This window comes from Aptenodytes forsteri, unplaced genomic scaffold (assembly GCF_000699145.1).
Source record: "Aptenodytes forsteri isolate BGI_AS27 unplaced genomic scaffold, ASM69914v1 Scaffold100, whole genome shotgun sequence".
Taxonomy (NCBI): Eukaryota; Metazoa; Chordata; class Aves; order Sphenisciformes; family Spheniscidae; genus Aptenodytes; species Aptenodytes forsteri.
Genome location: NW_008796216.1, coordinates 3620279 through 3631745, shown reverse-complemented (window position 1 = coordinate 3631745; position 11467 = coordinate 3620279). Strand labels below are relative to the sequence as shown.

The following is an 11467-nucleotide window of genomic DNA, read 5'->3' as shown; positions in this document are numbered from 1 at the left end:
CAGGTGAAGAAGCCATTTCTGGATAAAAAAATCCAAAACAGAGATTTAACATTGTGATCAGAGTGCACATACTATTGAAAAACTCTCCTCTTCATGGAACTAAATCACAGTCAAGAATACAAATTCTCCTGGTAACTTGATAGCCCTATTCACTTGCCAATTTTGAGAAGTTAAAGAAACACAAAATATTGGGAATCAGTCCTTATTTTCCACATAAGCTTCTATAACCCATCACTGTAAAGCAATGGTACAAGCAGGAAAAAAAAAACAAAACAGAGTTTTTCATCCATGAAGAATTTAATATTTTTTCATCCACAGAAATCTTCTAAGGACAGGGAGGAGAAAGCATATATGTTTTCCTGTGTACTTTGTATTTGTATGGTGTTTCTGAAATATATAGATACTCAAACACATACATGTAATTGTTATTATATATACCTAATAGCACCAGTTTTTCTGGAAAACACCTGAGAAAAAAAAAGCTTTGCAACCTGCTTAGACACTTGTAACAGCAAGTATCTAAGAAATAGACACTAAGCAGGTTTCCAGCAATAACATTTTCCAAGAACTTAAAATTGTACTTATATGCATGTCTGGTAAGACCCTTGAGTTCACTGAACTAAGATATCTATCTCCCAGTATGTGGGCTCAAAAAATGGGAATCCCTTCAATTTAGTCTCCAAGAAGCCCACTTTGCAGGGTTTTCTCAGCAGTGGCCTATGTCACTGCTTTGAATTATATTAAAAACATGGACACTATTCACATTGTCCACCCATGGGACATTATGCAAAATACTGTTATGCAAAATAAAGAAACAGCACAGAGAAAAAGAAACAGATTCATTCTTTTTTTCCTTTTTTAGACTAATGCGCTATGTACTGTGATAGAGTATGTATGTACCTTGCCTTTTTATCATCTGAAGTCATCAACCCTGAAATACTGGCTACATGCTTATGTACCTTTAACTTATGGCTGGAAAATGCTCTCACTGACCATTCCCTGTAGTCTGCTTCTCAGACATTGTCTTGTAACGTGGGAGCTATCTGTTCCCCTCATGATGACTAAAGCCAGGTACTTTAGTTTTTGCTTCTCAGATAAGTGCTTTAGGTTACCATGCATCATGCCCTTCTTTTACGAGAAAATCACAGCCAAGAAAAACACTTCAGACTCTGAGTACGAATTTCGTAAAGACTTCCCCATGCAAATAGATACCTTCAGGTACTCTCTTTCTGTGGCATTTCCTCCTGTCCTTGTGAATTAATTCACCCAATCTTTTTGAATTACAGTCCAGAAGGCTAACAATCTTCCATTTAATATACATAATTTGGGTGAATCAGTCAGAATTAGAACTAAAACTAAAAATCTAGAATGCCTAATTTGCATGTCCTGTAGCCCTGACTGTAACTTTGAACAAAGTATTTTGTTGGATATCACACTTAAAGCTGTTGTTCAACCCTCCCACACCATCCCATCAACCTTTCTGACCATGAGCCCTAGGATTAGTCAGCTGGTGAAGAATTTTATTACAGAAGGGTAAAAGTAAGTTAACTAATAAATGGGCCAAAATAATTCAAAAAGTAAAAGCTCAATATTAGATATCTTAACATTAAAGATAGAACATAGTTTATTCAAAGACACAAATGAATGTTCTTAAGATTTTTTTAATGCGTGATTTTAAAAACTAATTTGTACTTTTATTTTTTAAAAAAGTAGCAAGCCTGTGAATCATGCTAAACTTATTTAAGATCATTCAGTACATCACAAAGTTAAGAAACATTTTTAAAATTCACTAAGTGATTGTGGTAATTAGATGTTAATGATATAAAGCAAACTGACCATGAAAATTGAGGACAAAGAATCCTCCTGTTGAAAAATCACTGTGAAATTTGAGGAGGACTTGATTGGTGGAACTGTAAGCTGTTTCCAGAGCTGTGTTCCCACTGAAAACTCCCAGCTGAGGCGAATTATGGTCAGGACCATCCCTAGGAAGGGAAACGTAAAAAATCAGCTGAAGAAATACTGTACTTAACATTTAAATTAACAGTCTCTTTTCTCTGGAGAGCAGGTTAATTTTTTGTAAAAAATGTTTTTGCTAATGATTCAAAATTAGTTTCTTTTCTTTTGATTTCCAGCAACACAGAATACTCTTCCTAACTTCAAAGCCTAATATTTTTTGAGAGACGAGGAGTACTTTACAATAGCTTTTATATTTCCATGGGCAAGAAATTTATTGGCTGGCAAGAAATTTATTTCCTGACTGAAATTTTCTGTCTGTTCCTGCCAAAAATTCTCATGTACACATCAGCTGGGGGGGAAAAAAAAAAAAAAAATCTAGAAAACTCTTGTAATCTTATCATATTTCTAACATTTTTTGACTCAGATCCTATAAGTCCTTACTCATGACTAACACATACAGAGGTGTGGAAGTTGCAAGTTACTCTTGCCATTTAAGTTAATTCCAAAGACTCAAAGGTATCTCCTAAGGAAAAAAAAAAAGGAGAAAAAATGGAAAAAAAAATGTTTTGTGTTTCTGAACAGTAGGATAGACACCCAAAGAGAAATATGCACCAGTAACATCAGACTGCATTCATTTTCAGTATCATCATGTAGAACAGTCAGGCCTGAACAGGCAGAATAAATAAATAAACAAACCCCTTTGCTTTTATCCACTGAAGAATTTTTTGAACTCTGCAACATTTATTTCTGGTCTTTTTGTGTATTACATATAATGAATCTAAACCAAATAAAAAAGCTTTTGTATATGTAGCTTAGAAGGCTAGAGATTATCTAGAAGCTCTCTGAAAGCTCTTAGCTTTTGACTTTTCACTGTCTTTAAATCAGAGGGATATTTGTTCACCTCGGTTGTATTGTTAAAAAGCCAAGCATTAACTAAATTTTGTCTATCTCAAACCTATCAAGATAATCTGTTCATAAAAAGAAAAATCCACCATATGGACAAACTCTGGTTCAAGTTTTAAAAGAATGTATGTCATATATATAAATTGTACATACAACTTGTATTTTAAAAAATGTAATTTAAATTAATTATTTTTCTCTTGTACAGTTTTTCAGGATTATTCAGGCTTCCAATTTCTACTCTGGTACTAGTGACAACAAGAAAAAATAAACTATAGGTGACTTGGCATAAAAATACATTTTCATCTTCCTGCTGCCTTGAAAATAAAAGTGAAAATAATGAATATTGAATAGGAACTTGATAATTTACTTAGGTTTTCATTTTAAAAGTCTGATTCCTGGGGGAAAAAAGAAGAAGAAAAAAAAAAGCTTTGATATTAAGATTTGACTTTTCATACAGAAGTGAATGGCATATACATGAATGACTTAAATTTACACTAAACAGCCTCCTCCCAGAAAATTCAGGAGCTATCCATCACTGATACCTCAGAAAATAACTCTAAAGAAAGCATGCTTGTAATTCACGGGCAATTGGAAACTGAGAGAAATAAGCTGTAAAACAGTTGTTTTAAAATCTTTATTGAAAGTATATAACAATTCAGGAATTCAACCCATAATTCAGCCAAAAACGTTCAAAAAGCTGACACAATTTTAGGACTTAATTGCTTAGGCAAAAAGACAAGTCACTGATACAGTTAGATCTTTACAAGTGAAGGCTTTTTTTTTTATTATTTAACATGCCAGAGAGCATGTTGTGGTTTAACTTCAGCCGGCAACTAAGCACCACCCAGCCGCTCGCTCACTCCCCCCCGGTGGGATGGGGGAGAGAATCGGAAGGGTAAAAGTGAGAAAACTCGTGGGTTGAGATAAAGACAGTTTAATAGGTAAAGCAAAAGCTGCGCACGCAAGCAAAGCAAAACAAGGAATTCATTCCCTACTTCCCATGGGCAGGCAGGTGTTCAGCCATCTCCAGGAAAGCAGGGCTCCATCACGCGTTAACAGTTACTTGGGAAGACGAACACCATCACTCCAAACGTCCCCCCCTTCCTTCTTCTTCCCCCAGCTTTATATACTGAGCATGACGTCACATGGTATGGAATATCCCTTTGGCCAGTTTGGGTCAGCTGTCCTGGCTGTGCCCCCTCCCAGCTTCTTGTGCACCTCCAGCCTTCTCAGTCGGTAGAGCATGGGAAGCTGAAAAGTCCTTGACTAGTGTAAGCACTACTTAGCAACAACTAAAACATCGGTGTGTTATCAACTTTGTTCTGGTCCTAAATCCAAAACACAGCACTGTACCAGCTACTAGGAAGGAAATTAACTCTATCCCTGCTGAAACCAGGACAGAGGATAACCTATGATGCATTTTACGCTTGGATTTATAGGTAATGCAAATACCAGAGGTAGCCAAACAGCAGTTCATAAACAGTTATGCATCTCTATAAACTGACTGGATTTTCCATGTATTATGTGGACTTTAGTACTGCTGTCTGGAAAAAACTCACCCAGACAGCAATAGGTACAGGAATAGTGGACTAGCTGGGAGATGGAAGCAGCTGACTCACACAGGAGTAAATTACATCCCATATTCTGTGCAAACTGTCCTTTTGCCAAACTATCTGTAGCATATATGAGAGATAAGTCACTTTGCACATTATGTGGGGTAAGGACCAGGGTTAGCCACGATGAGAAAGTATGTAACAACTTCAGCATCATCTATGCCTGTCCTTCAGTGCAATAAATTCTTATGCAAGAATTTAGACAGCCCTGAGACCTCTTCCTCCAGCTGAGGACACAAAGTTGAGATGGGTTTGTGGGCTAAGAAATGCAAGTTCAGAGAAGGGCAACATACAATATGAAGCTTAAAGAGATAGAGGTACAAGGGCTGAAATCCTGTCTTGAGAAATATAGACAGTATGTCTATCAGCCATATTAAGATATTAAGAAAATTTAAGAAAATCTTAATTAATGCCTAAATTAGTTAATGCCTAAAGAGGTCAAAAGCTTGTGCCACAACTAACATATATTGCCTCATAGGTTCATGGAACACATAATTCAACATAATTCAGATTATTACATCACTTTGACCTCATATGGCCTCACTTAGAAAACAGAGAGCTCAAAGAAGGTCTAATTGATAACTAAGTTTGAGTTTCAAAGTACTTTTGGAAAAAATATTCTTAAATAGTTCAGAAAGTGATATAAAATATTATTTTTTTTCATGTAGTCATAGAACTTGTTTTATGCTGTTGTTCAGCACATATGACAACCTAAAGAGCAATGCTACACAAAAGCTGTAGCTTGGGACAGTGAGATCTGATAAATCAATCAGAAAAGAATCACTTTTCTTTTGAAAAATTACATACCAAACTGCAATGTAGTCATTCACAGGTTCAGTTTGGAGTAAGGTAAAGTTGATATAAATCCCATGGCCCGGAGGTACAGTAATTAACCAAGTACAGTCCTTGGAATTTGGGTATTCATCTGGAAATCCTGGGGAATAAACTGTACCATTCTGAGCAGTTACATTATAGCCACAAGGAGCTGAAAAGAAAACAAATAAAAAATTAATAGGAGAAACATACTTTTTCATGTTACAAATAGAATATCAAAATGCTCCCAAATTCTAAAAGCTCCACAGGACAAGACAATCTAGGTCTTAAAAACAACATTTTTCCTTGGTTGGTTGCTTCTCAGAGACAGAAAGTATTGGAATATCTAAGACAGAATTCATCCTGATGTCTTTCAGATTTTATTTCGTAAAATCCATCAAAATCTACTGGGAATATTGCTTTTATACAGAATTCTTGAAACTAATTTAGCATACATTTTAAAAGGGGCACCTTTTGCTTGCATTCAAGATTAAGAAACAAATAAACAAGCAAACAAAGCTTGCATGGTTCCATAAAACTGAACCCTAACTGAACTGGAACACAATTCTGAAAAAAAAAAAAAAAAAAGCTGATTGTTCTTTCACTACCCCAAATACCACTACACTTTATTTCTGACAGTTTTTAGCCATGTTTAATGGTACTTCAATTGCAGTTTGTATGCTGATTATTCTTATGACAAGTAAAATGAAGATTAGCATACACTTGCTAAATGAAATCTGTAAGCAAATCAATGCCGTGAAAAGGTGGTTGATTTAATTCAAGGGTAGCAAATATGTAATAATATGCTCTCTTTTGAGTCTCAGTTTTGGGGAATTGACTGATTATGGATGCAAGTGTGGATCTGAGTAGACATATGGCCATTAGCGTAAACTAATGAGTCTCACTCATTTGAGCGAGACCTTAATCTCATCTGTGGGCACTCAGTCTAGCTCTGGAACTTTTCTCATTAGCTCTTACTATAAAGCTTATGTTATTATTGTCAGGGTTCCTATGACTCTCCTTCAGACCCTCTTCATTTCTTTTTCACCTTTCAACAAGTGATGGAAAAGGAAAAGGAAAAGGAAAAGGGAAAAGGGAAAAGGGAAAAGGGAAAAGGGAAAAGGGAAAAGGGAAAAGGGAAAAGGGAAAAGGGAAAAGGGAAAAGGGAAAAGGGAAAAGGGAAAAGGGAAAAGGGAAAAAGGAAGAAGAACTGAGAAATGCAGAAGGATGTCACATTTCCAGTATGGTTTAAAGCTGCTACACCACTGGGGTAGAAGGATCATTTGGCTAGTTGACTAGTAGCCTTTTTTGGAGGAATTCTTTTAACAATCATTGGATTTATAGGTCAGGTTAAGGAGGCTTTAACCACTTCACTTTCTTCACCCATATCAGTGTTAGCTAGTATGATGCATTTAGCACATCTTCCCATCTTAGAACAGATCAGCGTCTGTTCCTGAACTACAACCCTTTAGTGCCCAACAAAGGAAATGAGCTAAGGAAAATGAAGGGTTGATTCTATCTGTCTGATTCCTGGTTGCATGTACAGGCCAAGGGCAGCTGGCAAGGTCTATCAGCTCTGATGGTTCTATGATGAAAATGTTACCTGAGACCATTTTTTACTGTTCCCTAATACCCTAAATTTATGCCATGCTCAGATTGCCTGGTCTCAGAAATCTAGTCTGTTCTCTCCACAGTACTCCATGTTTACAGCTAAAAGACTGCTTTGACAAGTATGTTTACTACATTGAAATACACTTCCTGACACTAATATAGTGGCAAGTGGAAAATACTTTAAGTTCTAGTTAAAATATAGGATTTTTCTCATGAAGTTTTATACTTAAATATATTTTGAGTTTATTATATTTTTGACAGATTTGTTAATGTTGTCAATGATTGCATACACTTTTTATTTTGCCTCCATTATTCTCTAATACTCTACAAAGAATGCAGATTGATTGTATCTCAGTAAAGATAGTCTAATTCCTCTTATATCATTGTTAGCCATGACAGATCAATAAATTGTCTCAGAAAAAAAAGTCACAGATACCAAAACTCTCATGGAATAAGCAATACACACAGCTGATACTGGGCTTTATCCAAAGATCCTTAAAAACCACAGAGGACAGAAAATTGAACACAAATAACAGGCTATATTTCACACAAGACAAAAATAGCTTTAGTTTGAATAAACAAATCACTTTAAATTAATGAAGATATTATACTGCACTTTGAATGATAAGTATGAAGAAACACAGATTTTTGAAATGGAAAAGCATATAACCAAGTCTTCTAAACTTTCAAATGCTAACAGTAGACCACATGCTGATTTACAAATGCATGAATACCATACTATGCACTCCCATGCCCATTCATACCTAATTCCAGATACAACATTGTGCATGGAAGGACAGTAAACATTTGTAAAAATCCACCCAAAGGTGCCCGAACCTAGTTAGTCATTTATTGACAGCTACATATGTTATGCAAAGACAGCTATGGTATATCTTTAAGACAACCTGATTGCACAGGAGTGAAGTCTTAGCGCATGACTACATGACAAGCTTCTACTATGGTCTTGTGAGCAGAAATTAATCTAATTTTCTCCTATATAAAGATTAAGCTCTTTAATGTATCTCAAATCACCTGCTACACAGTGGAGAATATGATTTAGAATGGGGATGGCTTCCAAAAGCATGCATATTTTTGCTCTGTTCAGTCAGTCCTCCGGTGCCAGACTACAGTTTTGAATATGTGTGTTCTGCTCATCTCCTTTCCGTTCAACATGCCTATACTAGAATCTGGTTGGTAACTATTTAACCCCTTTGTTGTATGAATTTCTACAACTGTTCACAGTATATATATACCAAGTGCTGCCTGGTATAACTGTTTGCCTTAGAGAAGTAGGGATGGCTGACTTCAAGTACCATGATCTAGAATGAAGCAGTGGAAATCTATATGGGGATGAAAATACCTTGAAAAGGCTCATGAGTATAGGGAGCGTTACATGGTGCAGAGAAGCTCGTATTGTGAAAGTTCATTTAAACTCATCTATCTCAAGGACAACAATGTCACTTATGACCTTGGGGATGCCCATCTTCAGCCCCATGACATAACAAGTTTATCCATGTCATCCTTTCATCACAGAGTTTAAAGCCAACAAATCTATCTTCTGAATGGGAATAGAACTGTGTAGACCAGAGGCTTGGTTTACTAGCTTAAGATAGACAACTGAATGACCTAATGGGTGCTAGACAGCCATACACCACAGATCTCGGATGATTTAGGGGAAGAATCTAGAAGAAAAGTCCTAAAGGTCTAGCCATCGTGCTCTAAGCAGCAACCACCAGCCTTACAATTATAGCAAAAATTGCCCATGAAATGTCAGAAAGTTTCAAATTTTTAACAAATCAATATAAAAAATGAATATATTTGCAAAACACTGTTTTGCTGGGCCAGGGCAGGGGTGTTTGAATTTATTCTGCTGTTGGCAAGTACCTGCAGTTTAGCTAAACATAATAGACACGCTCATTTTCTCTCATATTATCAGATAACCCCTAAGATTTGTTTTCACAAGACTGACACAAATCTTCAATGAGATTCTTTAGCAAGGCAAGCTTCCAGGCACAACACCATCATTTACCAGCTCTTTTAAATTGTTTTCCCTGTCTACTGATGGCCCTGATATTACTCACTAGGCAAAAAATCAAACCAAACAATAAACCCACAACTTTTCTTTAGCATAAAGAGAGAGAACTAGCCTGGACAAATTCTATCAGTTTAGGTCTTCTAGCAATTTGACATCTCCCACTGTCTTCCTAGGTTCAAATGTTTATAAAAAAACAGCACTATCAAGAGCCACCTAGTCTAACTGTTCTTATCTTCCCCCAGGTCCCAGGATTTTTCCCAATTAATTAAATCAGAAATTCATAGTATATCTTTGGTCTTGCTAGGAAATACTAATATACAAAAATTTGGTAACAGTACATCAGGTGGCTAAAAATATCAAACTATGATTATACAGAACATAGAAGTGAGGCAATTTTTAATGCCAGTAGACAAACAAAATACGCTGCTTCATATTTTTGAGAGAGACCTTCACTTTGATATTTCCTTTAGTTCATATGAGAAGCTTGAAAGGGTACTGAACATTTTTCTATTACTATTATGAATCCAGTGAAATACAGAATAGGTACAGAAAATGAAATGGTACAGAATGGAATACGGAAAAGTTACAGAAATTATAAAAACCCCTTACCTTATCCATATAGCCCAGTAAATACAGTGGTGAACTGCTAATAACAGCCCACAGACTTTGTGTTAAGCAGACAAAACAGGCCACAGACTCTGGCAGTTTTTTTCTGGACTTGTTCTGGCAGTCCGGAGAGTTGCTTTAACTTGTAACAGCAATTATCTAATGATCAGGTAACTACTTACTACTTCATTTTAGTTTTGTACAACTGTGTGATGTAACTCAATAATATATATATGTAATTATGAGTAAAAGTTAGTGATAACAAATAGGTTTTCTGTATTTAATGAATTTCTTGTAGCCCTTCTGCCAGACTGAGACCACTGACCTTAAGACCATATAGGCACTGGAAGAGTGAGTGTACATTAGAGAAAGAGGTAGATATTAGATGTTTGTCTGTATATCATTCTAGCAGTACCTAATTTTAATTAACATCACTGTAACTAGACTGGTAATAATTCTTTGATTAGACTGTTAAGATTTTCTTTGGACTAACATTAAAGCCTTGGCTTTGCAGCTATGGCATGTTCCTTTTGCTCAGACCAATATTTTGAGTGTAACAGACTGGTGAGGATTCAGGCAGCCTATTTCATAACTTAGATGCAACAAATTCTTACCAACATATTTTGGCAACAGTGGAAAAGCAAGAACACCTAAAAATAATAACAGCAGAGACACTGTCATGATGATTGTATTACTTGAAGGGGACAAACAAAGAAATACCAGATGTCTTCAATATTCTGGAATCACAGACCTATTTTCCACATCTTACACACAAATATTCATAGAGGTTTTTTTATGAATCATTTTTATGGGTGACATATTCTTTGTCAGATTTCCATGGGACAACTGCACAGACAATCCAACCTTTTCCTCTGAAGCAGTGTCAACTTTCTTTTGTGAGCCACTACCAGATCTCTTACTTCTCTCAGCCTTCTGAAGTATGTGCAATCTTCTGTAGAAAGGCTTTGATCTGAACTTCTAACAATACTGGTCATAGCTAGAAAAGTGATTGAATTCTTCCATTGATTTCCCTTTCAGACCCACTGCCAAATTCCAGCAATCAGAGACCTTATAACCATTTGTTTTCCTTTTTGCAAAAACATTTATATGTCATAATAATTCTTTCAACAGTGCTAGACCAAGCTTCAATGCACAGAAATGAATTTTCTACAAAGCAAGTAGTGTGCTACCTGAGAGACTAAGAAAACTCTGCATGCTCAGCCAAAACACTAAGAAACCTGCTCTTTAGTCAGAAATCATAGCTATAAATGTACACAACTGCACACACCATGGAGACACATGCATTCAGGCCTCAGCTGTGTGGAGCTGTGCAATGTAGATGCTTGTGAATAGTCTTGGAAGATTGTATTCACATGCAAAGGAACCAGGACAAACGTACATTCTGAATTGCAGACATGTCAGTAACAGAGAACAGAGGAATGACTTCTTTGGTTTAGGAAATGAAGATAAAACTACTGAATTAAAACTATCTGGATGGGGGGACAGAGAAGAAAAAGAATGACTTTATATTCATGTCATTACAAACTAAATATTATTTCTCTTCCTGCATGTTAATTCAAACAGAACAAATATTTATTTACTCTAACTTCATCTAAGAAAACATAGAAAATGCTAATTTGTACTATAAAAATCTAACCCACTCCTAATGTAGACCTCATGTGTTTTCAATATTCTTTTAGGAAACATGATTCTCTAAGGAGTAAAAAGGAATAAGAAATAAAAAAGATACAAGACTGCTATGCCCTTTGGTCCTGCATCTATATCACTACACAGGAATATTATCTATTATTCTGAAGTCCTTTTACAACTCCATCATCACCAATCATCTCCGGTGCAGGTGCGTCCCACAGCGCAGCGGCGGATCGCAGCGTACAGGGGGGTTTCCTGAGCCAGGGAACCCACAGGGGAG

The 11467-nt window shown here is 36.1% G+C and overlaps 1 protein-coding gene across 1 annotated transcript in view; it reads right to left on the bottom strand.

Annotated features, from left to right (window-relative positions):
- CSMD1 (CUB and Sushi multiple domains 1) overlaps window positions 1–11467 on the bottom strand; it is a 1345565-nt gene that overhangs the window by 131798 nt on the left and 1202300 nt on the right. The window contains 2 exon segments of the mRNA XM_019474454.1: window positions 1837–1982; window positions 5280–5457. Coding sequence (XP_019329999.1) covers window positions 1837–1982; window positions 5280–5457 — 324 coding nt within the window.